At 41.1% G+C, this 27,620-nt stretch overlaps 1 protein-coding gene and 1 long non-coding RNA gene across 4 annotated transcripts in view; both read left to right on the top strand.

The window, feature by feature from the left end:
• On the top strand, positions 1-10,004 carry apbb1 (amyloid beta (A4) precursor protein-binding, family B, member 1 (Fe65)). 2 transcript variants are annotated; one of them, XM_020088371.2, is made up of 14 exons: positions 1-172; positions 792-1,456; positions 3,160-3,365; positions 3,448-3,507; positions 3,760-3,839; positions 3,940-4,006; positions 4,579-4,725; positions 5,125-5,252; positions 5,885-5,999; positions 6,121-6,205; positions 6,286-6,366; positions 6,510-6,625; positions 6,984-7,160; positions 7,368-10,004. In XM_020088371.2, the coding sequence occupies exons 2-14, from the start codon at positions 814-816 to the stop codon at positions 7,521-7,523; spliced, it is 2,061 nt and encodes a 686-aa protein (XP_019943930.2). In that variant the 5' UTR covers positions 1-172; positions 792-813; the 3' UTR covers positions 7,524-10,004. The 2 variants fall into 2 exon arrangements, with proteins under 2 accessions (XP_019943930.2, XP_069390203.1); XM_069534102.1 differs by having other exon boundaries at positions 13-172; positions 797-1,456.
• Positions 10,005-22,302: 12,298 nt separating this feature from the next.
• LOC138412031 (uncharacterized) overlaps positions 22,303-27,620 on the top strand; it is an 80,793-nt gene continuing 75,475 nt past the window's right edge. For both annotated transcript variants that reach the window (XR_011244552.1, XR_011244551.1), the window contains exon 1: positions 22,303-22,634. This is a non-coding gene — a long non-coding RNA (uncharacterized lncRNA). The remainder of the gene's footprint in view (positions 22,635-27,620) is intronic.

Below are 27,620 nucleotides of genomic sequence, written 5' to 3'. Positions count from 1 at the left end.
GCTGCGGGCTTCGGGCTGTGACGTGGAATCGGTGACGCAGGTTCGACCTCCATCAGCAGCCGAGCCCACGGACAGAAAACACCCCGGACTCAGCCCTCACGGTTCGTGGGAAATATGTAGTTAGCTCGCACGGGTCCGCACAGTTCGACAACAGGAGGTTTTAGCGGAGCTGGTAAGTCGCATGTTATCAACACAAGCTTCGCGAATCACAGTCACCGCACTCGCTTTTGGAGCTAATGTTAGCCTAGCCAAGATGACGGCGGTGGTGATGGCGGACGGTGCCCGTTATTTCCAGCCGCTGCGATGGCATCTGATACGCATCACAGCATGTTAGCATGTAGTCTGTCTTCACAGACTGATTTTTATTTAACCACTAGCCGACTGGATGTAAAATGGTACGATGAGCTAACAATTAGCTCAGTGGCTAAAGAGAAAAATGTCGTGATAGCTGATGGAAAGTGAAGTTATTTGAAGTGCGTTTCGTGTTCGTGTGAAAAATCCAACAGTCGATGTCACAGCGGTGATGGTAACCCGGAATCGACGCGTGTCAAACTGACTTCAGTCACCAGGTTGTTGGTGCTGCTTGCGGTCATTTTAATGTATATTTTAGCATCTATTTGTGGTTGCTACTAAGCTACCAGCTACCAATATCACCAGAACATATTTATAACATCATCGTGGTTCGTTTTCACAAGCCGCGGTGAGAAACTCGACTGAATATCTATTATTTATTGCTAGCCTGCTAGCTTCATTGCTAACGGTAATGCTAACAAGTCTCTTCCTCCCACCAGAGCAGCTACATGGAAAGTTACCATGGGCGGCCATGACGATGAAGAAATGCCATATGTCGTGAACAAGCAAAAGCAAGACGAGGAGCTGAAGAACAAGCTGAATGACAGCAGCCACTGGTGCGACCAGGAGTCCACAGGCAACAACGCCAAATGGGTGAAAGAAGGCCGGAACCAGCTGCGGAAGGTGGCCGAGAACCATCAGGATCAGGACCACAACTGCAACATCAGCCAGAATGGGAACAAGGGAGAGTTTCCTCATCAGAACACCTCTCAGGAAGAACACCAGGAAAACGAGGAGCAGACGAAATCTCCCAAAATCGCAATGACCCCTGGTCTCAGTCAGGAGGAGTCCAAGAACATCCTCAATGAGCCGCTGCTCATCGACACCCTGGAGTCCACCGAGGAGAAAGATAAGGAGAGAGAAGAGGACGGTAAAGATAAAGACAACAATTCAGAGGAAGATGAGGAGACGTCCGGTGATACCAGTGGAGAGAGAGTGGCAGAAGATCAGAGTGATGTGGAGTCTCAGAAGGAGGGCGGCGTTGTGGGGAGAAACGCCTGCCTCCTCTTCTCCAACATGAATGGGACACCGAGTGATGAAGAGTCCAGCTGGCCCGCATCGACTCAGGATAACACGGCTGACAGCTCTCCTAATGGCAACAGAGGTAAACACTACATGGAGTTGATGTTAAGGTGTAATACCACATTCCAAAACAGAATGATGCTTCTTGAGAAAACAAGTTGTTAGTTCATACAGAGGGAAATTTTCCTCTTCACATATTCACAGGAAATAACAACATAACAGATTGAATCAAAAATGAGAATAAAACAAACAACCTGTCAATGCCAAGGCTTTGATTCTGTTGAAATCCTCAACTATGAAAATAATGTTTGATAACTGTACACCTGTTTCTGCCTTGTAACAGACCATGTTATAGAACTGCAGTTACAGAGAAGAGTGAAGAGAGGACATGTAACAAAGAGTTTAGATTTTATTTTCTTTAGTGTCTTTTTTTTGAGAAGAAAGAAGGGTAAGGGGTTAAGGTTGGGTAGGGGGTAGGGGTATCGAAACATGAGGGAGAAGAGGGGAAAGGTAATGTGGGAGAGGATGGGAGGGAGGTGGTAAGGTGGAGAGGTGAAGGGAGGGGAAAGGGAGTTACCGTTGCTCGGCCTGAGCTTCTTCAAAGCGTTGACAACAGGAAGGAGTCTCTTGGTGATTCAACAATCTTCTCGTCTAGTTGTTTCTTGTTCTCGTTTAGTTCCTTCTTCTCTCTTTGTTTTCTTTCCTTCTCTAGTTGTTTTTTTCTATCTAGTTGTTTCTTGGTCTCATTTAGATCCTTCTCCTCCATCTCTTTTTACTTCATAGCCAACATCTGTTCTTGCTTGTCGAGGTCTGCTTTGGTGTCCTCTGCAAGGTTGCTGAAATGTGTCTGCCAATCTTTTTAGTGGTTAAAGTAAAAAAAATGAGACCATGGGAGCAAGTTAAAAAAAAGTTTGACTTGAGGCTACTTGCAGAAATTTAACATTAGAGTGAATGGAGAGTTCCTTGGTGCTTCTTCCGTTTTAGAACTCCATAGGTCTTGGAGATTTCACAGTGACATTTTTGCGAAGAGCACAGATTTTCCTACGTATAAGCTCAGGAGAACCTACACTGTGCTGTGATTGTCAAACAAAGTGTTTCTGCAATGAAATACAGTGGTTGGAATACACACTTAATAAATACAATGGGATTTCTGAGAGAAACCACCAAAAGAGTGTGACACCGTGTTTTACATCTGCATAAAGGGTTCTTACTTACATTTTACTGAAATGTTTGTGTCAGTAAACTGTGGTGTGGTTCTTGAATGTTAATGAGGCTTCAGAGGTCGTCAGGGTTAACCACAGCATGTGGACATGTTGCTATTCCTGAACTGGATTGATTCATGTGATGTCCAATGAACATGTACACTGTCATGCACAATGGAATGACAGGAGAGGGCAGGTGTCTGCCTGCCTGCCTGTCATGGATACTTGGTACTATATGGATGTTTTGAGTGTTCATCGGGTCCACAACGTGGAATGATTTCTCCTTGTGCTGCCGATAGCCAGTCCAACAGTGACAACCCGGTCGATGTTCGACAGTTCGAGGCAGATGGCCGCCCACATTGAGTCTGGAGGTTTCTTCCAGTTAATGAGGGAGTTTTTTTCCCTCTACAGTCCCCTAAGTGTTTGCTCATTGTGGAACTTTTGGGTTTATTTAAACATTTTAAGGTCTCAACCTTGCTATGTAAAATGCCTTGAGATTATGAAAGTTATGTATGATATGGCGCAATAAAAATAAAACACATTTTTCCTTTCCTGTGCTTCACTTTTTCTTCCTTCCATTTAGATTCCTTTTGGGACTCTAGTGCTTTTGAGACAGACACAGACCTGCCCTCAGGATGGATGAGAGTCCGAGATACATCAGGCACATACTACTGGCACATCCCCACAGGCACCACCCAGTGGGAGCCTCCTTCACCCATGGGCAAAGTTGGTGACTCCATGATGTCTTCCACTATGTCCCTGGAGACTACTCCCTGTGAGGAGCCTGAGGTGAGGTCTAACACTCCTTTAACTTGGCTGGAGACACAGACGTGAAGCCCCAGGTAATATTAACTTTTGTTATATTTTGCAGGAATCATGGGCTCAACTCTCCAGCACAGATGAAGGAGCTGGTGAAGCAGAATTGTGGAAGGTACATCTTGGAAGACATTACATTTAGTTCAGACAAATTATTCAGTATTGGTACATATACAAAACATAATTTAGTTTTTACCAAGCCCTCTACTTCTCATGGCATGCTTTTTCATTTGTTGAGTATTTCAAGATGCCAGTTATCATATTTGTATTAAAACTATTTATTCACCAACTGTTGGCCTGTCAAGTTTATGTCTCAGCTTTGAGCAAAGTTGACATTTTTGTCTGTTTTTCTCATCTGTGACTTCAGGAGGAGGGAGAAGTTGCACCTGATCAAAGTCTGAAGGAGTTTGAAGGGGCAACTCTACGCTATGCATCCATCAATCTCAAGTATGTGCTGTGGAAGTGGTTTAATTCATTGTAGGGTTATTTAGCATTCTGTCCTTTTCTGATTTTCCTTTTGTTGTACTCTTACCTTTTGTTATTATAGCTACAATATCTCCCAGTCTGAGGAAGACGAGAAGCTCGCTCCACTCTCCACAGACATAGAAACTAAGGTAAATCAGTGTTCGATATCCTGAATATGATAAAACTAAACATTGTCTCACAACCAGATTTAGTTTTAGGAAAACTTCCATTGCTGTTGATCTCAACCAAAAGACTGGCATCGGGTCTGGAGCTTGTTTTCACAGGGCTGCACTATGGCTGCAAACTGCTCCAGAATATTCAGCAAGGCTCAAATGTAACGGAGGAATTTATAAGTAGAATCTAAACGATAATTGTTTTTGTTGTTGTGATCAGTATTGTAGATATAAATGCTTGTTTGGTCTTGTGTGTGATGGGAAAATATTTTTTCTTAGATTTACATAATAGAAAATGATACTGTAATTGCAGTTGGTACTGGTAGGCCAAGTATTCTTTCCCTTGCATTTTTTGATGAGCAATTTTTCATTATTGTTATTGACATTATTGCTGTTAATTCATCTTAATTACAAATACCAAGGTCCACATCTATCTATCTATCTATATTGTCCCAGTGTTTCCAGAAACAACATTTCTGTTGCTGTGTTCTTCACTTTCCCTGCACAGTCCTGTTTTTTATTAATGTTGTGTTATCTGCACGTTTCAGTGTTTCGCGGTGCGTTCACTGGGCTGGGTGGAGATGTCTGAGGAGGACATGGCACCGGGCAAGAGTAGCGTTGCTGTCAACAACTGCATCAGGCAGCTGTCTTATCACAAACACAACCTTCATGACACTGCTGGTATCTGGGGAGAGGTGAGGGGATTTTACTGACACGATTGAACAGCCTGCTTTAATCAAGATGCATTTGAAAGTACAATTTACTTGTTTAACACTCATGATTAGTGCACAATGACACCAAAATGCAAAATCTCTCTGTTGCTGAATATCGTTGTTATTGTCAGATATTGGCATCTAGCGTTTAAGTATTTTAGTTGAAAATGATTGATTCAGTTACTAAAGCCAGCTCTTTGTATATTGAAAAACCTTAAGAACATTTTTCATGTATTAGAATTGAAGCAAAATCTCAAATAGTGAGCACTAATGTCTGTATAGATAACTTAATTCAAAAGCAGCCCACAGATCACATATTACTGATGGGTAAAATATTGTGAAGCTAGGCTGCTCGTATTGAGACTGTGTGTGTTGTGACAGGGTAAGGACATGTTGATGGTCCTGGAGAATGACACCATGAACTTGATCGACCCACTGGGACAGACTCTGCTTCATGCTCAGCCGATCGGCAGCATCCGTGTCTGGGGTGTGGGCAGAGACAACGGCAGGTTAGTATCCATTATATTCATTGTAGGGCCAAAAATAGGAACATATGTATAGTTCACTAACTCTCTCTGACTTTAACTGACAGGATATGTCTTATAATTGTTTCATTAAGATACCTTTTTACCTTTTTTAATTGAATTTTCACTTTAGTTTCATATTCTCCCAGATTGTGTGTGATGACACAGATTTTCTCATTATTTTGAAATAAACACCATTGTACAGTTAACTCTGCATGTAGATTCACATTTAAAGTAATACACACTCCTGTTGTAGTGACTCAGTGTCCTGACTTTCCTGAAGATTTCTGTCATGGTGATCACATCCTACTCTTCTTATTGAACTCTGCTTCCCTCTGCTGGACGGTTATGAGCATTACATACAAAAAGAACATCCTGACTTGTACTTTGGTCTAACCATGATGTTTTTTCTTTCATGCTGCATTTTCCATCTTGAAAAGGGAAAGGTATACTTCACTGACTTCTCTTTTTTCAAATTGTCTTGTGAGGTTTTTTCTTGCAGTGTATGTGTCTATGTTTATGTGCACGTAAGCATATATTTGTATAGCTCACACATTTAGGCTGTGTTAATAATTGAATATGTGAATGTGACCTTTTGCATCTGATTCCACCTGCAGGGATTTTGCTTATGTGGCTCGGGACAACTTGACCCAAGTTCTGAAATGTCATGTTTTCCGCTGTGACTCACCCGCCAAGAACATCGCCACCAGCTTACATGAGATGTGCTCAAAGGTCTGCCGCTGCTGCATTTAATTTAGTTTCATGATTAAGTCAATACAGTGGCTTTGTTCATAATCAGCCATGGATTACATACATGAACTTCACATGTTTTCATCCCTCAATTAAATTTTAGATTATGATGGAGAGAAAGGCAACTAAGCCAGGAGTTAGCAGACTCAACTCTGACCCAGATAAACCCATGGTTTTCCCAGTTGAAGGTAAAGTGTCTTAACTTTGAAAGTTGTCAAAATTCAAAGTGTGACAACAGATCACTTATTGCTTCCTCCTTTATTAACAGAGTTTCCGGCTCCAAAAAGTGAACTCTTCCAGCGCTTCCATGTTTATTATCTTGGTTGTGAAGCTGTGGCGAAGCCAGTCGGTAAGAACACACTTTTAAATATGTAATGTTTTATGTTCATTCTTCAGCTGCTTTGAAATGTTGAGAATATTTTGTTTTCATGATTATGGGTGCTGGAGTAACGCAATGTGTGTGTGTGTGCGTGTGTGTCTTTCCTTTCTCAGGTGTGGATATAATCAATGATGCGCTAGAGGCTGCAATGAATGGCAAAGATAAAAATGATTGGACTCCTGTCTCTGTGAATGTTGCACCAGCCACCCTGACAATACTTTCAAAACAGGTAACAGACAACAACACGAGGAGTCTGATGATTTAAATCAGGGACCAAAATTTCCTTAATATGAAACCTCAACACAGATGCCGACATGTTCTAATGTCAAATGTTGCTGTTTATGTCACATCCTTTCACTCAGATTTGATTCAACATACTCCTTTTCCTTTACTCAAACTACAAATGTGACATTAAAACAGAAATATTTAAAATTATTTAATCCAACATGAACTGAGTTTCATAAGAGCTTTGTTATATTATCTTTATTAAATGTTTGTCGTATTTTTAACCTTTGCAATATTCCATTGTTCTGTCCCAGTGTATTTTACATACACCTTTAAGTTATTTTACTGTGTCATTTATCCAGAATGAGGAAGTTCTGTCAGAGAACCGGGTGCGTTTCCTGTCTTTCATGGGAGTTGGGAAGGACGTCCACACTTTTGCTTTCATCATGGCGGAGGGTCCACGAGATTTTGCCTGTCACATGTTTTGGTGCGAGCCCAACGCTGCCAGTCTGAGTGAGGCTGTCCAGGCTGCCTGCATGGTGAGTTGTAAACAGATAAACATATGATAAAAGCCCAAAAGATGGAGAGATGAGATGAAGAGATGCATTGTCTTTAGTTTTTTTGTTCTTTTCCAAAGCCAAAAGCTATTCCAGCACAAATGTGAATCACAGTTGTTTACATGTATACTCCAGTGTTTAGTCTAGTGTCTGGATTACACCATTTATACTGTGTTCCTCTTTTTACAGCTTCGCTACCAGAAATGTTTGGATGCACGTCCACCAGGCCTCGCCTCCTGCCTGCCCACTCCGCCTGCTGACTCTGTGGCTCGACGTGTCAAGAAAGGGGTGCAGAGTCTGCTGGGCAGCTTTAAGAGCTACAGGTCAGGCTCTCAATCCCCTTGAGTCGGGGTGAAGACGATGCAAGCTCCATTACACACAGGGTCCATCACCACAACCCCGTCTCACTCTCACATCTCCTCTCATCCTTCCGCCTTACGACCGTTTCACTTGTCTAGTCAGTAGTCTAGTCTGTGGAGTAGTTTCTGGGGGAAATGTGTGTCTGAAAAGATTGCATCTATTTCAGTTTTTTTGGCTTTTAGTTTAAACAACAATTTTATACTCATCTCCAAACAGATGAACTCCTGGTATCATTTTCTTTCTTTGCTGGGATTCTTTCTGTGAGTTTTAACTATTTTTGTGTTTTAACAGAAACAATGCTATGAATGTTGGATATGGATGTAATATATTTTACATGCCGACGCTAGAATTTGCTTGGAAAAGAGGTCGTTAGATTCTCTCACAGAATTTGTCTCCTTCCCTTTTTCTCCTCAGTGCAATTATCATCTCTAACACTCCTCTTTTTCTACTGTCTAAAGAAGGTACTGTAACGCAGTCAGATGGTGTCGAGTATCTTAATATTGATTTTCTAAAACATCACTCCACTTCTCTCCACCACCTTTGGGTGTAACAAATGCTCGATAGTGTGCCACGTAGTTAAATGTCCCTGATCATCCCAAACAATGTATTTTAGTCTTCCAAAGAACTGTATGGTCATTTGTCACATAGTGAGCAACCACTGATTTGAGTGTAGTGTGTTCCTCATACATTCTGCATGAACATTTGCAAGTTCAGTGCTTGTGTGCAATAATCAGATGTTCCTATATGGTGTGGTGATGCGGTGGCTGCCGTGTTATTACCTGTTCACATTAAGGAGAGGCTGAATAGATGGAGTGTGAGGCTAATGGAACAGCAGAGCCATGTTGAAAATCTGGTGGTAGAAATAATAGTAATAAACACAAACTCTGGGTTTTCACACAGCCGCCAACCAACCACTGAATAGTACTGTAGTGACTCACCACAAGCTGCATGTATGGATAGCTTAGAATTCTCGCTGCTTGCAGCAGTTTAGTGCTTAAGACCCATTAATGTATCCTGTAAATTCTTTCTCTGTGTTTCTGTACGGTGAAGAGGAGGCTGGAGTCGATGTGTTGTTTCGTGTTACATAGGCATGTCACTCTAGTTAGTGTCAGTGTATATCATAAGCTAGCTGTAGAGAGATAGACTCCCTGTCCGTTCCTTCAGACTGAAAAGATGAGAGCAGGTTCATGTTTGTATTTACAGTTTGCGTATATGGGAAACCTAGAGATGACGTCTCCAGTGGGTCATGTTTTATTTTCCCCATGGCCACATCTCCACTCGCGTGGGCCCCAGCCCCTCCATCTAATGTATTTTTGATTGTTTCCACACACTACGATGTACACAGTTAAAGATGATTTTCACATTAGCCTGTTAGATTTACTTTTTATAAATAACACACTAATTAGCTAAGATGTATTTTATCTTTGTGTCTGTTAGTGATCAATACTGTATGTAGCACAATAGTAATAGTCATATTAAAGATGCAGTTAGTAAGACTTTTCTCATTGGAAATATTGACCTCTGCAGGGCATCTGATTGGCTTCATTGTCTGAAACAATGGTAGATAGTTTCTAAACATAAACTAACCAAAAATGATAAGTCTTTATGAATAAGAAAGAATATTTTAGAATAAATTAATGCCTTAATTGAATTACAACAAAATATAGCAAGAAAGGAATGTATAGACATGCATAAGAAATACATCTTTGTATTTTAAATTAAAAAAATCACACAACTATGAAACAATAATATTCGAATATAATTCTAATATGACCACTATATCGTGCTGAAGTGAGTTTTTCCTTTTCTTTCGAGTTATTCTTTTATTCTTTTGTCTTACCTGCTATACAGATGATTGTTTTGTTTTTTAACATTATCTCAAACTTTTGTTTTTCAAAAAGATTATTACTGATTGTAAAGTGTCCTCAAAAGTTCAACTAAAAACTTAACTGGGTTTGATACTGATATGTATAGTCTCTCCAGAAAATCTGTTTTTAAAAGTACAAGTGACTCTTAGAGAATTGTGCTGAGACAAAGATTTCCAAATATAAAGCTGTCAGGGACTCTGCTCTGTCATGACGTTGTTGTCTGACCTTGTCACCCAGTTTTTAAAGCAACTGACGACTGACCTCAAACGTTCAGTCAAAAAGTCCTGTTATTGTTTTTAAGATTTCCAACTTATCTCGGACAAACTCTTACCAACTGCTTCTTTATGTGTGTAAGATATAACACTAATGAAAACTACATTGACTCGTGTATAACTGCCTTGTCACTCATGTGTCACTTGGAATTATTGTGCTTTTACTCCTTCAAAGTTTGCTGTGTCCAGTCAGTGGAAACACTAAAGCCAGATGAGTTCGAGAACATTAGCAGATTAATTTATTTCTGTTCATGTAAATTAGGTGTATAAAATGTATGTATATAAAAGTCACTGCACAATAAATGTGAACATATCATAACTGTTAATCTCGTGGTTGTCTCATATCTTGGCAGTTTTCCTCTTTTCAGGTGGTGTAGATGAAGCCAAGTGGCTCTGAAGAGATTGGTTTCCAAAGGGCAGGTCTGGATCTCACAGCCTGAAAATGTCTCCTCTGGTTTGTGGTTGTCGAAGCACAGCCTTTTTTTTTTTTTTTTTCTTTTCATTTTCTATCAATGGCTTTATCTGTCGTTCCCAGTTTTCCATTAAAATGTAAAAGAAGAAAAAAAGCCACACACAACCTGTCTGGCTCTTTTGCATATGCATTAAACCTGCTGACACCAGTTTTACCATATGTATTGACAGACCAGCCGCACAATGCGTGAACAAAAAATGCGAAACACAGCCCCCCCCCTCTCCTCCCCGAAGTCATCTGTTCACTTCCTATTGGAACTGCTGCCCCCACCTGGTGAGTTCAAAGGGTGGGGAGGGCTGGTTATTGTTATCCTCAGAGATGGTTGGAGATGAAAGGTGCACATCAGTGGAACCCACAGCAGCCACAGACTGGTCATAATGGGCTCCACCGTCTCCACATGAATATTGGGAATGCCACGCCAGCGGGAACCCCCGAACAGTCAGACAGATCAAGACTCCAGCTTCCTTTTGAAGAAATAAGACAGGGACCCCTGGTGGTAGGTGACTGTTTGGCTTCTGTTTGTGTAGATTAAACAAATCAAAGTCCACAGTCACACTCTGTCCTGTTGCATCATGTATTTAACTTCCAACAGGTGTATTTCTTTTATTAGAAATGTCTCCACTGCTTTTATACCCTAAAAATATTGCTGTGATTTACTCCACAGGAGTCAACTTGGACAGTGTGGATGTGAATGTTTGTTCACCTGTTTATTGACGGATTATAGGTCATATTTACACAAAGTCGTCAGTATCACAAAGGTAAAACAAATGCAGTCCAATACAACAACCCAGTTATAAATGGAGCCTTAACGAAGGTTTGATGCTTTTAAACAATAAATGCAATTTTCTCAACAAGTCAGTTAGCATTTTCCCCGTAGCTGCTAGTAAGGCTTTGTGGACGTATTCATGCTGCATACAAATGCTAACCAGACTCAGAGAACATAATGTAGTTTACAAAGTGAAGCATGCTCAAAACTACTACAGCGCTCATACTAAACAAATATGTTTTGACACTGATGTTGTTCTACAACAATGCAAATACAGAGTGAAGCACAGTGTAAATATATATCAGTGCTTACACAGATTTCGGATGCTCTGGATCTGGATCAGGGGGCAGAGCCAGAATTTTGTATTATTATTTTTTCTTAAACGTTGTGAGGTTGTTTTTTTTAAAATCAGACATATTCAGAGGACCGATATCTGTGAGTGTGTCTGATTTGCTGCAGCTTGATTGAATATAAGGTGAAGTTGAGGTGTAGTTTTATACTGAACAGTGTTTCTAATAATTACGTTTCACGTCAATTGCAGGAGATAACAACTTGGACAGAAACGTATATGAATACCTTACGTTGAGCTTTATATTCTGTGTAACGTAATTCATTCTATGACTGTGGACTCGTTAAACAAAGACCATACAGTAGTTCAGGCTTGTATATATTAGATTATGGATGTTTGCATGCTCCTCTGACCCAACTCCCTTTGTTCCCTCTGTATTCTGCTGCTTGTTGTGTTGCAGTGTATCTCTGAAACCAGATTTATGCACTTCATATTTGCCGGATGTCAATCACAATTTACATAGGTCGGCCCATGAAGAAACTAATCACAATTATAATTATTCCTATAGAATAATTATGCATGTGGCATTTGTTTAATGGAGATTTATTTGGAGTAATGAAAGTGTAGTCTTGTGGAACATTGCATTTCCTCTCAGTGTGGAGGAGCGGACTTGTGTCTCCTCTGCTGGCCTCTGCTATATAATCACCCATCTCAGGCAAGACAAAGGGAGACGCTGCGAGCTCCGGTCTTCAACCTGGTATCACAGTAGGAGAGAGATGATGGAAATCGCTGTAGGGCCGAGCCTTTTCTGACTCATTCATATTGTGCAAGGATTCTCATATCCTCTGCTGCCTTTATTTCAACTGTGCTAACCAACCATGATTTCTGCTGCCTTTTTTCGTTTGGCTCCTGGGTTCTGCAGAGATCTGTGCTACTTGGTAATCAGGGCCAACACCACAGTGTGCTGAGCTTTGGTCAGGGCCACAGCAAATCAAACACAGCCACAGGAGATGCGTGAAGACACAGAGTTGGATTATCTACAAAGAAAAAGTAGATGAGAGGGTCATACTTTTTATGCTACCACTACAGGGACCGTCACAAGGAACAATCCCTGCTTGCACAGTCCCACAAAAATAGCTAATAATGTGAGACACATTAAAAATCATGGAATGGCAGGTGATGGAGAATGAACGCCGCACAATACAGATGCAGGACACAAATGTATTCTGTTAATGCTCCGGGCCATTCATTTGGGGATTAAGCAGTCTAATCTCAAAATGTTCAGTAATTCATTCTCTCCCAAATAACACAGTGATTGCTTTGCCAGTGGGAGCAGGGAGCAGCCCACCAATGTCGGGATGATCGTTTCGCCAGTGGTGCTCCAGCGGTTCCAGCAGCTCAGCGGTGGTTCAGTAACAGTTCACTACACAGACCAATCTAACGAGAAGCACTGACTCGGCCGCACTGTGGCATAGAGCATGTGATGATGCCTGACAGGGAAAATCTAGACCATAATCTCGACCAATGTGTAAGCACCCAGAACACATGTTGTATTTTAAGACAGGTTCATTTTACATCAAAAAAGCATTAATAATTTACAGTGGAGAAAGAATTTACTGTATTGAGCATTTGTTCATTCGTGATTAATCAGTAAATAGCTCTTTTAATGCTGTAGCTGGTTGAAACAGAACTGGTTTCAACCAACCAATTTTATCTGGTTGTTGAATTTATAACAATATATAATTTCAAAATTAGACCATGTTTGTTCTGTATTTAATATTTCAATCTTGTAAGTAGCTGTAATACTCCACTAGTAGTGTAGTAAAAACAACAAATATTTGACTTGATCTCATTCAAGTATCTCAAATTGAGTATTGGCAAATAGAAATATTGAAATATAAATGTGTAACGTGCCTCAACTCTGTAGTTAATGTCAGTGCCACCACTTTTCATTTCTCTTTTATATTTGATCATATTTTGGTTTTTTTTTTCAGGCCAAAGATGTTAAAGTTGTTATCCTTTGCTTTATTGTGAGGAAGTAAGGAACAACAGGTCATCAAAGATACACCTAAGAATAAAATCCATCCACATAAAACATGAAAACCGGAGTTTTTCTTTTGCAGTTTTAGGTTTTAGTTTATATTGAATCCTTGCGAGAGAGAAGATGCTTTGTGGGCAAACATTTCCCTGTTTGACAAAGTTGTATTAAAATGAATAATTTCAGTTGGTCCTGGACTTGTTTACAAAGAGTGCATGAGTGAAGTTGCTGTCAAGGTCTCGTTATGACTCACCGACGAGTCCTTTTAGTGCAGGACACATACGCACTTCATCTCCTCACACCTCGGCCTTCTGTAAGTCTTTTCTATTACAAGGTGTCAAATTCAATAATGGAGTAATTGCTGTGAGGAATCTTGCACGCTGGAAATAAGCGGTCTTTATATTTGGCGGACGACCATGTCACTGGACTCTTAAACCATTAGCGATGAGTTGACGGACAGCAACCCATTCATATTCATGGGGTGTGATGATTGGGGTTCATCAGGCTGCGGCGCTCACTGAGTGGAGTTAGTGGAAAATGACATGACTCATTACAGGAGAGGATCAAACGCTCCTGAAGTGTTGCAGGGGTTGTTACAGACTCAGTGTCTATACGTTTGAAACCATGTTGTATTAATCCTTTAAATCAAACCTTTAACATTTTGGGGAATGCACTTCTTGCAGAGCGTTAGACAAGGAGATTGATAACACGCTCCTGTCTGTCAGATACAGTATGTAGCTACAGCAGCTGGTTAGCTTGGCTTATTTTAGCATAAAGAACAAAAACTGCCACCTGGAGGCCACATCTAAATCTCGTTAATTAACATGTGGAATCTTGTTTGTTAAATATAAAATGAATGAATATGTTTATGACATATACAATTATAACACTTTGTGATTCCCAAGCCAAAACTTTAATGAGTCTATGCCCCCTACTGGTCACCAGGAGATATGGCACAAATTAAATCACTCATAATAAATAACGTACGTTTTTGGTTAGAAGAAATTAACCTGTCGTTGTGGTTTCAATAATAGATGTGTGTCCTGGTAAAAAGAAACATAAAATATTTATTTGATGCCAAACCAAACCCTAAAACCAAACCAAACTCCCAGCTGTTTCTCAACACATCCATCAGAATTCTGTTGTGCCTATGTGCAGCCTGTGGTGCGTAGTATTGTTGTGACCTCTTGACATGTTCAAATAAATGAATCTTGAGAAGTTCTGCTATAGCGGTGGATAGTTTTTGTGCTAGGCTGCTTCGTACGATGTCTAACTAACAGCAATAAAGTGAAAAGGTGGATTTTCCCAAAGAAAATCTTTGACTCTCCTCTGCACTGTGTTGTTTCCCTCCGTCTGAGACCATGCAGATATCTTGCAGGTGTAATGATTAACACTGATATTAATTTACTTGCAGACAAGCCTCCCAGCGAAGACAACAACTTGCCTGTTCTCCCGCGAGTCTCTGCACAGACCGCAACAACCCGACGGCCCGCACCCTCCCAAGGCATTCTGCAGCAAATTGCATCATTACTTTGCAAATTTGTTCAAGCAATCAAGTCGATCTCACTTGTGGTACCAATCTGACAACAGGAATGATTAGAATCCTGGGTGGCTCACCGCTTGTCACTTGGGACCGAGATGAGAGTGGAATTACAATGAGGCCTGAAATTGCGTGTTATTGTTACTTCCCTGTGTTCCCGTCCTCTTTTCTCCATCCACCCTTTTCCCCATGACCACGTCTGTCACCTCTATTCTATCCTTCGGAGATGTGCTAACAAGGTGTGACTGTTAGAGACAGAGTCAAAGGCTGATTGTCTAGAATGGGAGAGCAGGAATATCTCATGTGCCGCCTTTTATTACGATGCAGATCTGCCGCCACTGGAGTGTAAAAAACCTCCGATTTGCAAGATGAAATATGCAAAGGATCAGAGTCGATGGTCTTCAACGTGGTAATAGTGGACAGGAAGTGGTTTAAAAGAGAAATAAATGCTTAAATGCGTAATATTTTTGCAAGGGTATTTCAGGAAGAGAGGCAGCTTAGTTAGATTTGGACAAAGTATGTTGAAATGACCCCAGAAATTGTGTGGAACGCGGCGGGTCCCAGGGAGGCGGCTCGCCACTTGCTTCATATTTATCAGTTTCTGCTCACATGTTGCCTTGGAGAGGAGGGTTAGGAGGGTGAAATGACCTGACAGGAGCTGAGGGGAGGAGAAGCCGGCTGTTGATTCTCATTTCACCATTCCCATCTCCCACTTGGATTGTCTGAGACATAGATAAATACTGCCAGCACTGCGATTTATAAGCTGTGCAGCAGACACAATTTCATCCATTACCTGACTGACTGGAGAGTCCAGCACGCCTCAGTCTCCTGCATACAGAGCGCTCTGATTCCAGCTGCTTTTTCTTTTATAAGGCCTGGGTAGTTAGATAGTTGTCAGTGAGTCATCTGCTGTCAACACAATAGAATGGTGATGAATGAAATAGTTTTATTTGGGTGAACTGATCCTTTAATGTCAAGATCGTGCCATGTTCCTCTTCCGTCATTTTTTGAAACATGTCACCAGACACGAAGCAAATGATGAGCTCCCACTTCTCTCTCTTTAAAATATAACACTTCTCTTTTAATGTCTAGATGCTGTTAACTGTTCAATTTTTAATGATGTGCATTGACTCTAAATAGATTTTGAATGCACGTCTGAACTTCTTGTGAATCAGTGGAGAAAAAAACCTTTCATCATTGAGTAATGTCACCATCACCTTAAAGGATAAGTTCAGCCAATACAAGGTGGACGATACATTTGTCAGAGTAACACCTAATAAAGAATGTAGAGGATGCTACTATGGTTGAAGATTTAAGGAGAAATAGTATATTAGTATGATTATACATGAGGTATATGGAAGTTTGATTATACATGTATTTTTTTTATTGAGAAAGAACTACTGACGCAGATTACTTTCTCTTCATTACCATGAACGTGGGACTGACACGCACCATCCTGCCATCATAAGTGTTAAAAAAGCAGCAAATGTGTGAACTGAAAATAGTCCCTGTAAAATCCCTATTTAAAAACTATGTACCGCTGTTTGAATAACATTTTCTAAAGGAAACTACAACACCCAGCTATTCTGGGACATTACTTTTTCTTTTGCAAACGTGAACAAATATTTTTGTGGTCTGCTTATCAGATCACAGACAATGTGGAGACAAATGAAAAGTGACTTCGACTGAGTTGATTGAATTTTTTTTTATTTTGTCTTGATAAGAGAGACCTTTACTATCTGTGAATGGTTTTGCCTCTAATGCTGGTTGTAAATTTCAGTTTCAGACAGCATCATATTTGTGACTTCTGCAGATAAGGATGTGGGCTTCAATCTATCAAGTGAAGCAATAATAGAAACCCCTCGGATACAGTTTTATTATCACTCAAATGACACCGTGTAGTGAAATTATCGTTCATTTAAATCCTACTCAAAAGAAACTCGTTGACATCTCTTGTACTAAACGCAGCAACAAACGTCTTTGTTGCACTTGAGGCTATTTTGTGTCCAGCAGTTTTAAATACCTCAAGCTTTCCTCCCCCTGTTTGCATTCAAAGTCAAATGGCTCCTCCAAGGCCTGCCGGTAATATGGGTTAATTGTTCTGGATGGCTGGATCACTTCCAAGCAGTTCATCCAATTTCCATTTAAATTGAGCCATCGGAGCGTGACTGGGGCGACGCTTGGCTCGCCACTGTGGCAGATATGGGCGACACCGGTGCACCGTGGGCTGGGAGGCAGAGAAACCTGTTTACAGGTCACACTGCAGACTCTCGAGTGGCTCCCAGCAAATGAAATACAAGCACACACACCATGCTGTTTCTCTCAATAGGGCTTCAAGATGGAGAAGAGAAACGGCCTTGTGTCGTCAAACCAGTCAAGTGTACATACGTTTCTGCGTCGCTCTTCTGTTGGCTGGGGCTCCTATTGTGACCTGAACAACAAAGAGGGACAACGTGCTCCTGATTCATTTCTTTACCTTCTTCTTACCTTGTGTACCTGCTCTTTTCTTCTTCTGTTCAGCTCTAAAAATCTCAATTTTAGCCCCAGTATGCCTTTTCATTTAGTCGTTGCCCCCCCTTCTCAAACCATTGGACAGGCTCCATCAGCAGCACACCCCACTGTTCTTAATTCTGTTTGTTTCTGATTGTTTCCTCCCACTGCTATTTCTTCCATATATTTATTTTTGTTTTACTCCCATTTAAAATCAAGGCAGCGCATTTTATTTCAACAACATGAATAAATCACGTGTCATTACGTGAGCCATGCTAATGATTACTAACATTACAAACAAACTTTTTTAAATGTAGGAGAACGAATTCATCGAAAACTCCACAGGACTCTGTTGTTGCTCCACTTTCTCTCCATTTGAGCTTGCAGTCAACACTCCCCCCGCTGATTGCACATTTCTGTGAGAGGAAGCGACGTCTGAAATGACAAAATGTCTCTGTGGAGTGACAGTTTAGTCCGACGCTGCACTTTGAAATTAGATTTCTTTAAATGCTGCACCACATGTCTGTGTCGAGGACTGTCGAGAACACTTTCTTGTGAACAAAAGAGGCTGAAAATGTAAGATTTAAATGTCTGTAATCTGGTGTTAAACTACACAAGAAAGAGGAAAAACAATATTATAATTATATTGTGGCTGTAGCTTTTGGAGAGACCAATCAAGAGAGGCAGAGGAACTGGGAGTTTCGTGAAAATCTGTCCAGTAGTTTTTGCGTAATCCTGCTGATAAACAGACAGCAGCGAAACATAATCTTCTTGGTAATGATTTTAACCCTGTTTAATTTGCAACTTTCTTCCAATTCCAAACAAAAATGTGCGTCATCACGAACCCAAATCTGTAACTTCATATATCCAGATGTTGGAAGCATCTGTAAAAAGAGGGTTTAGTAATGACTCCCTGGTGTTTATTTCTCCAAAACTCTAACACTCGACTTTGTCCTTTTCAAATCATTTTGTTTGAAATAAATTGGGTTCAAGGTTCGACTGAGAAAGTTTCAAATTACAGTGTCTCCATCCTCTTTGTCCTCATAGCTCTGTGACTTCTAGGTAATGGGAATACATGAGCGGCACTAACAGTGGCTACATCTCACCCATCCTCCTGCTTCCCTCCGTCTCCACACATCACAGAGGCAGCGTCTGCGCTCGGCCGATCAGCTTGGACGCCTTGCATCAGTCATACTCCCGCGTGGCGCAACTTCTCATAAAACCCACACCATTCTGTATCATCGATTCGTTCCCTTCAAGAAATGGGCCCCATGTCAAACGTATTGTTTCTAGATTGAAAAGGAGTTGGCCAACATCTGCTGTAAATCATAAACTCCCATTAACCGGAGGGATCCATTCGGCAGCCATCTCCCCCCCCCCCCCCCTCTCATTCTCTCCGTGTCCCGGGTCAAACCATTGTCCAGGTTTCATCCTGAGGATATTTTCTGCAACCCAAGCAGCCCCTCCATCACTGTCTCCGCGATCAGAGGGAGGATTCCGCTCTGTGATTACAATGATGTCAGGTACAACATTAAAATGTTTATCCAAGTGGAGGGGTGCCGTGACCCCGCGTGCTCGGCCTCTCAGGCGGGTCTGGATGAGAAAATGGAGGTCAGATAACACACAAACACATGTTATTCTGAGACATTAAATGAAACTGGGAGGTGGGGAGGCAGAGTCCAATCCACAGGCTCATTTTTAACGTATTTCATTGTTTCATGTTTTCTCTTTAATCGATTTAAAGGGTCAGTTCCCCCAAACCAAGAAACCCAGCATCTCTTTTATATTTGGTGGGCTCCAACGGAACAGTTTTTATGTGCTGAGACTTTAAGATCTCTGTAACATAGTTATACTTTTTATAAAGATATTTTGTTTGGTTTATTGGAATATAAATCAAAATATAACAGACTTGATCAGGGACAGAATATGAAGTACTGAACTCATTTCTTGAACAGATTAAATAAACCATATCAAATGAGATGATTAGTGAGCCTTTAGGGAATAGACAAAAAAAGGAAAAGTTAGTTTCAGGAAAATGAAGCTGAAGTTATTTTTAGTTATACGCAAAATAATAACAGAGTTATCACCACCCATGTGACCCAGTGTTACTGATCACTGTGATCATAATAATAAATCATATATATACACAAAAAACTATAACAAATACTACAAGACCATCGTTATAATATAACCACATGACTATACTGCCACCTGACTATACTCATGGATCCTACAGTGCTATAGGTGCTGGAGATTTTCTTTTGCACAAAGCTAAGCTACCTATTTCCCCCTGTTTCCAGTGTTTGTGCTAAGCTATGCTAACTGGCTGATGACTAAAGTCTCATACTGTCAGATCCCCAAATGCTGAAATATTCAAATCCAAACACTCAGCAAGTGTTTTCTTGTGTGATTTTGGTGAATTGAATCTTTTTATAAATAATGCCCTTATGGTTCAGAGATGTAAACGATAACCAGAGACACATTTTTGTCTTTGTGGTACAAAGACTTTTGTAAAACACATAAAAACCAGACACAAACACAAACTGTACATGTTCCGTCTTTCACCAAATGTATTTTTGTGTACGATTTCATCCACCGCTCATCAGCCTGTGAAAGAATCATTTTGAAGCAGGTCTACCACAGCAGCAGTTCCCCTTGAGCCGCCCTTGACTTGAATGCACTGAGCCCAAGGCTGAGGGCTGGGCTTCCCCCCCAGGCTCCCCTCCCCCAAGGACACGCGGCAGGTTGCCCGCCTGTCTGCCTGCAATATAAAAAAAAGAAATGCGTGTCCAGATACTTCTATTGTTCTAAGCTCTGATCTTCACACAGGTTGCTAAAACAAAGCCCTCCTATTAATATTTATAGTCTCTCTGATGGGACGGGATCAATGGGGAGAGGAGAACGAGAAGAGAGAGTGTGGCTGAATAATCATCATCCATCTACTTCCAGGCCTCTCTCTCTCCATCCCTCTGAAGTGGGAGTGATGTTTTAGAGAGGAATTCAGTGTGTGAGCGGGAGATGGAAATTTGATGTGATAGGAGAGAAGAATGAAGTTTATTTTTGCCTCTCAAGTCGAGCTGGCTGCCACATTGACGGGATGTGATTTTAACATTTTAACAGTTTTCTTTGCATTAAAAGCTGAATTTAACAGTAACAGTTTCCCTGTTTGCCTTCATTAATGTAAGTGCGGCTCGTCCTTCTGTTCTGACATCTGTTTCAAAACCTCGGCGTATGTTCGCTTGTCCTGTTGACTTTCATTTGCCAGAATTTCATCTCTTTTCCCAGCTGAAGATGTGTGAGTGTTAAGAGTGGATTTGTAACAGACCTCTGGTGTCTTCATTGGCAGAACCAGCATGGTGGATCTCCAAGAAGGAAAAAAAAACATCTGACAGCCCGAGACAGTCTGCTCTGCGTCTTTGCTGGGTGGGCACGCTGCCCAGTGCTCAGTAAGCGAATTAGGTGGGCAGTGCGCCCAACGCTGCCCCTCTTGACTGACAGTGGCCCCGTCGAGCGGCCCTTAACTGCACAAGGAGAAAGTTATTAATCAGACATGTTCGCTTCTCCCAGCCTTTCCTGCATAGGAGGAGGAGGAGGAGGAGGAGGGACGGGGGAGGCCTGGCTTGGTGATGAATGCTCTCACTTCTACACATTTCAAAAGTACAGTTTATCCATGAGGAATGAAGCAGCTTGAACACGGGCTGAGGGGAAATTGCCTTTTCCTTTGACCTGCAGCCAAGGGTGCCATGCCTGCCCTCGGAGGTGATGAATACGGTGCAAATTAGAGGAAGAGGCCTTTCAATCTCCAGTGCTTTGGCTTTTTTTTCTTCCCCATTCTCACCGCTCGAAATTGTTTTCTGTCTTTTGCTCGACAGCCCCTTCTCTGCCTCTCTCATGTTTCCTTAATCTTTCTTTCCCTTTTCTTCCATTTTCATATATTCCCCACCTCCAGCCCCCCTCCCCCACACAGTGGACTTCTGGGGTTGTGCAGGGTTGACAGTTTGAGCTCCAGGAGGTCGAGAGGGCAAGGGCAGCATTTGCAGATTGTGGGACAGAAAGCTGAGACAGCATGGCCTTCAGTGAGAACACACTGTGCAGCAGGAATCGTGAGGCCAGGCAGAGTCACAACCTTGGGTCGTGAGCGGAGAATAAAAAAATTTAACGCAAATCCATGGAGCCTGGACGAGGGCTCACAGGCCCTGGTGCCCTGCGCAGTGTCGGCTCATTGGCATATGGTGTTTTTCTAAAGAATGAATTAGATGGAGCTCATTATGAAATACTGTGAAGACTATAGGAGAGCAGCAAATTAATGTTTTTATCATGACTTCCTTTAATAATGGTCATTAACACAACATTTCATATGGTCCAATACTAAACATCTTTTTTATATTTTTCATTTCTTTTAATCCAATATATTGGATAAGTACTCGTGTCTGTCTGTGTGTGTGTTTGATGACTTTATATCTCATTTTATCCTTATTCCTGGTGCTGGTGAATGATGTATGTGTGTGATTCATAATGTAAAGGCTCCAAATTACAAATTACACCACAAACCCAAAAATTATGCAACAAAAAGCTGGAGGGACATGAATCTTTGAATCACACGTGAGGGGAAAAACAACAGCATCCAATGTTAGACTGGAAGACTGATTTAAAAATACATGATTCCAACTTGATGTTTATTTGGAACGAGTTCTGTTGGATTAATTCATATCAACCTGAGAACATCAAGACTTTTTTATATTTCAAACACTTTTTGACACAGTTAAAATTATTCCAGATTCCAGTTATTCTTTAATGTGTAAAATTTACCCAAAGCTCTCTCTTTTAAGGCACATTCAAAAACTTTTCTCAGCAGTTTTACGTAATCCCCAACAGAGGATGTGATGATTTCCATCAGTTTTGGATCATGTCACAAGCATTAAGCGGCGCTTTAAATGTTGCTGCTGCAAGGAATTGTGGGACATTATCTCCCTTCCTTTTGTAAAGGATGGTGCAGTGTGTCCTTTGCTGAAGGAGATAAGATAGGAGGCATTGAGGCTCCTTTCCTTTGCATTTAGAGAATAACAGCAGCTCTTATCAAGGAGAGGCTTCCACCTCCACAAGTGTGTGTTGAGAATTTAAATTGGAAACTCAAGAAAAGTCTGTATGACCCTCAGCAGCCACCATACACTGGAATTAGCCAGTAGCTGCTAATATTTTGCAACAGTCTTATCTAGTAGTTTTTAAAAGACAAAGCAGGTCTATATTGAAGGATTACTGATGGACAAACATGAACCAGCAGCTGAATGGAGCAGTTTGTTTGCTCACTGTCAAAGAGGCCTGTGCAGACACAGACATCCAGACTCACACTGGCCTTCAAAAGTAAGTCTGTGGAGTTATTTTGACAGAGTTGAACAGAGTCTGCATGTTTAGTTTCCAGAAGTTTTCTCATCAGTTGTAATGTGTTTTATTGGAACATTGAACTCCTCTCCTCTGAATGAGGTTTTATCATGGCTGTGGATGTCTCTGCCTCACTGAACATTGTTTGCTTCAATTGTTTGTTTTGTTCAGCTCTCCAAATGAGGGTCGAACACGATCCCAAACTGTTTGGGGTAAATATTTGGTCATATTCCAAAACTGAGAGGGCCTTGAAATCTTATAAAACCTTGTGGGATGTTGCATTCAGGTTTTCGTTCTTTGGAAAGTGCTGCTCTCTTTTAAGTGTTTGTCTGAAGCAAAAATTGTCTCCCAAAAATCATCATCATGATTCGCAAACTCGCTCATTTGTGGTCAGACCTCCTCAAAATGGGTGGTGTGAACTCTCAGCTACAGACAGACAACACAGACATTTTACACCGTCAGTGTAGAGCCTGAACTGGGGATGAACCAGTGGTAATGTTGGATTAATTGTCTCGCAGAGCAGCTTCCACGCGGTCATCACATAATGAGCGTTTTTCATGCTGGGATATCGTGAGGGGCAGTGGTTTCATGTTATTCTAAGTGCAGCGGTGGCAGTGATGTACAGTCGGGCTCTCGGCTGGGCCGCTGCCTCCCTCTCTGGGAAATGTCGCTCGTTTTCTGAATTGCATATGAATAAGTGCAGGGAGAGATTGGATGCTGATGATGATTTATAGTTAAAGCTGCAGTTGGGATTTTACAAGACTGCACATACAGTACGTGTGTTCCTCTCTTACAAATCTACAACAATATACAGTCTCAGGGAGGCTTTTGTGGGAATAGTTCAATGTTTTGGAAAATCTGCTTATTTTCTGATTGTGAGTTGTAGCTAATGGTTACGGCTCTTATATCTGTCGGAGTAAATGATTAACTTAGCCTTGTATAAAGTCTGGGTACGGGACAATGGCTAGCCTAGTTTTATTTGAAGGTAAAAAGTAATCTTGAGAGTTAATGAAGTACTTTCCAGGATATATTCCAGAATCTCCCATACAACAACAACAACAAGTCAGTTATATTTTCACCTCTGTCTATTTGTTTATATGTCAGCAGAAGGAATTGTGGGATGGCTCAAGGAAATTTTGGCGCAGATCTGGACAAAGGGGTGAATTCAGGAATTTGTATTTACTTTCTTTAACATTGTGGGATAAGGCGTTTTTGACATTATCACTGTTTTCCCAGGGGAATAATTAACGATTGTTGATGATTGAGGCATTGGGCCTCGGTGGAAGTATGTGCTCTACTGAGTTTTGTTCTTGCTTTTGTATGGATTATTAAATGAGACACTGCATAGGTGAGCTTTAGAAGAACTGGTCAGCATTTAGATTTATATATCTTTTTTATACGTGGACAGAGCCAGACTTCAGTCCCCCCCATTTCCAGTCTACGAGCAAACTGGCTGCTGACGTTGGCAAAATCAAAAATGGAAGGAAGTGAAAGTTGAGTGGATCTCCTCAATTAATTCTTAGCAAAAAGGCAAATAAACATATTTCCTAAAATGTCTATAACAGTAATGATGTAGTTTCAGGATTTTGTTGATACATTGATTTATGCTTTTCTATGGAAGAAAAAAGAGTAAACAAAGGAAATGGGGGGCGTTCAGTTGTGCTGAAAAATGTACAAATAATACTGCAGTGAGAAGTGTTCCATACATCACCAAAATGAATTTTGTCTCATCAGTTTTTGAGATTTCCGGCAATTCATCTATGTGAGTTATGACCTCTCTTTAGAAGTGGATCCGTGCTGCCTCAACCTTCACCTCGCTGTGTATCTCATACCTCCTGCGTGTGTTGTGCTTTTGGTTTTGCCCGTCTGAGCGTGTAGTGTAGCGACACATCCGCAGGGACAGCAGACATGAGGTTAAAGCAATTCACCGTGGAGGAAACCGGAGCCGGATTTGGCAACCGGTAAAGAATGGGCAGAGACAAGCGCAGATACCAGATGGCAGTGAATCTGTAATTACAATTCTCCGGTGCAAAATGAGGCACTGGTGGAATGAAATCTTGCTTCAGCTTCAAATGTCCTGCTCGCAAATGTATTTGTTTACTTGGCAAAGAATCCGCAGTAGATCCTCTTTTGAGGTATAAGTTCCTTGTCGTCGGCTTTTGGAAAAAGGCCATCTGACATTGACGGACTGCAGAAGTGTTAGTGTGGAATGGTAATTACCGGACTAATCAAAAAGCAGAATGAAAATAAACCAAGACGGTTGAACTGAATTTAAATAGGTTGAGCATATAATGGCTCCTAAATGGAGAGTGAGGTCTGTGCTCGCCCCAGAGGGAGTCACCTGTGATTTAGTCTCTTTACCTCTGTGTGGCATCGTGGCATCGCCCGCCCCCTCCCATACGACCCCAAACGCTCCCTCGTCCCTAGGAGGCTGCATAATTGTCTAATTAAAAGGAGAGACAACAGCCCCAGCATACCTCATTAAAGACATCGCTCCATCAGCTCCTGCCTCTCCGCTCCTTTTTAGAGGAGCCTCTTCGTCCTGGCAGGAAAGGTCAAGCAAAGAAAAGTGTTGGAGACAGCTGCTTGTCCCTCTGTCCTTCCTCCCGCACAGTCTAAATTGAATGATTTAACTTTATAGAATTTAGCTTCTTTCAGTTTTCTTTCTATTTTGGAGTTTCTTCCTTGTGAAAAAGGCAAAAATCTAGTGCAGCACAGCCAGCCAGAGGCAACAGTAAGAAGAAGGCAACACTTTCTACAAGATGGATTACATGGCATGAAAATACAGTATGTTATTGCTGGAGAATCGTGTTAAGTGGTGTGCTGCTACCCTGCAAATAAAGTGAATGCAGTCATCTTTTTTTGTATTAATGAGGCATGCACCATTGAATAATTTCAACTGATAAATGAGCCAGGTTTGAGCTGATTATAAATGAGGCTACTTGAGCAAAAGGTTCCCAAGTGACTTCTCCCAGTGCTCAGAATATAGTGAAATAATTAACTCCGAGATCGCAGCATGCCGATGCTTTATAAAATACATCATGAATGTATGTATTTTTATATTTTTGCATTTTATTTTAGACAGCCTGTGTACTGAAATTGTAACATGAGTAAAATCTTAAACCGCATGTAAATATATGGGTGATTTAGGCTGTGCATGTGTGCGGGAGCATAAAGGCACATCATGTGCCGCACATGTGTCAGTATAAATATCAGAGGTGTCTTCATGCTTGTGGTCTGGTCACCAATGTGCTCCTGCCAATTCCAGAGCCACGTTCATACTCTTCTTTCTCCGTCCAGCTGATGCTAAACGTAACCTTTCCAAGTCCAATTATTTATGAAGTCTACAAACACGCTCTCCCTGCTTCCTCTCCGACTGGTTCCCCCCTCACATACATATTTCATAGATGTTTGAGAGGATGGATGTTGAGGGGGTTAAGATGTGGCCCATCTGAAATGTCGGTGGCCCCTCCGGTGGCCAACCTGCTGTTGATAGAGCAGCAAACCACTTTGTTTGGGACGTGAGACTCTATTATGGCTGTTGTTTAATCTCCTGGCCTGACATGAACATGGCTGTCCTAAATATATACTCGGACTGGATTCAGTTTGTTCATTCATGTTTCTCTCGTGCTTGAGTTAATGAAAGAAACCAATTTTTTGTGAGTCCTGGAAGAGTGGTGACACCGTAACCTGTCATAGATATCAAATACTTAGCCTGACGTCCAATCTCTTTTTGTCAAGGTCTGAAAGTAGCCGCTTGAAATTTTCTTTTTGATCATCAGGGAGCTTAAGTAATATGGTTCGGAGTGACAGCTCGACTGTGGACTGTGTTAAGCACACTTGAGTGGTGTTGCTTTATGAAGTGTGTCTGCAGGGATGTGGCTGCAGTCAGAGACGGTCCGAGACTGAGGACAAATAATCAGGTGTCCCTCATGAGGAGGTGCCGGGGAGATGGACACACAGCTGAGGTTAGTTTCAGGCAGCATTATAATAAGTTGAACCTTCGGCTTCACTTTCCTGCTCAGAAAGTTGGACTCTGCTGCTGCAGCAAATACAAAAACTTTCTGGAATGAGTTCGACTGTAACAGACTCTGTGAAGCTTTATTCAATGCGGCCACTTCTCTGCAACTCCTGCTCTTATTAAGAAAATGAATTGAGTCACTTGATCCACAAGTAAATTGGTTGAATCCATACTGGTCGCTGCACAACCGATTTGAAACAGGAATAATAAGTAGCCTCGGTTACAGGCTGTGCATTAAATTACTAAACAAAGATTTAAGGCTGATACATTTTGTCTATGTGTTTAGTCCTGATGTTGATGCTTTTAGTGCTTAGATTCTATGAATAATTAATCCCAAGGAGAATATGTTCAAGAAGTTGGCTCATACCAAATCAAAGCTTGTTCACAGTACATTACTTTCATAATTCCTCTTTGAATAAAGGTAATTTAATTTGACAGCGACTGCTTCATGGCCTGATTTTTATCATCCACCTGACAGGCGGAAGATGTTTCTGAAAAACTTTAGAGGAACAGTTTGTGCTTTGTATCAATGAGATTCACCTGATGTGCCGGGAAGAAGTTATCTTCTTCAAATGAGGCGACTCTGTGATAATAAGTCCAAATCCATCAAAGAAAATATATTGTTTTATTGTTTTTTTTTAAACATGAATATATTTGGGTTGTGGACTGTTGGCTGATTAAAAGACATTTGTAAAGGTAATCTTGGGAAGTGACAATTTAATTTAATCAAGAATATCTGACAAAAAATTTAAATAATTGTTAGTTTTAGGCAAAAACCCATTTTTAAATTGGTACTCTGTTAAGAAGCATACAAATCATAGAGATTGAAGGAAACTAATCAGTTTAGGCTCAATGTTAGTTAACTATATAACTTAGAAATAAAACACAAGATAGAAAATCTATCACTGGCCCCTCTAACCCACCTCTGAACAGAATGCAGATTGATG

This window comes from Paralichthys olivaceus, chromosome 11 (genome assembly GCF_024713975.1).
Source record: "Paralichthys olivaceus isolate ysfri-2021 chromosome 11, ASM2471397v2, whole genome shotgun sequence".
In the NCBI taxonomy this organism is placed as follows: Eukaryota; Metazoa; Chordata; class Actinopteri; order Pleuronectiformes; family Paralichthyidae; genus Paralichthys; species Paralichthys olivaceus.
This window is presented reverse-complemented; position numbering and strand designations above follow the sequence as displayed.

Bases quoted from the DNA above. Each gene is read 5' to 3' on its own strand.
- apbb1 (XM_020088371.2), top strand. From the start codon at position 814: ATGGGCGGCCATGACGATGAAGAAATGCCATATGTCGTGAACAAGCAA. The intron at 1,457-3,159 runs GTAAACACTACA...CCTTCCATTTAG, and splicing joins CTCTCCTAATGGCAACAGAG to ATTCCTTTTGGGACTCTAGT. The intron at 7,161-7,367 runs GTGAGTTGTAAA...CTCTTTTTACAG, and splicing joins CTGTCCAGGCTGCCTGCATG to CTTCGCTACCAGAAATGTTT.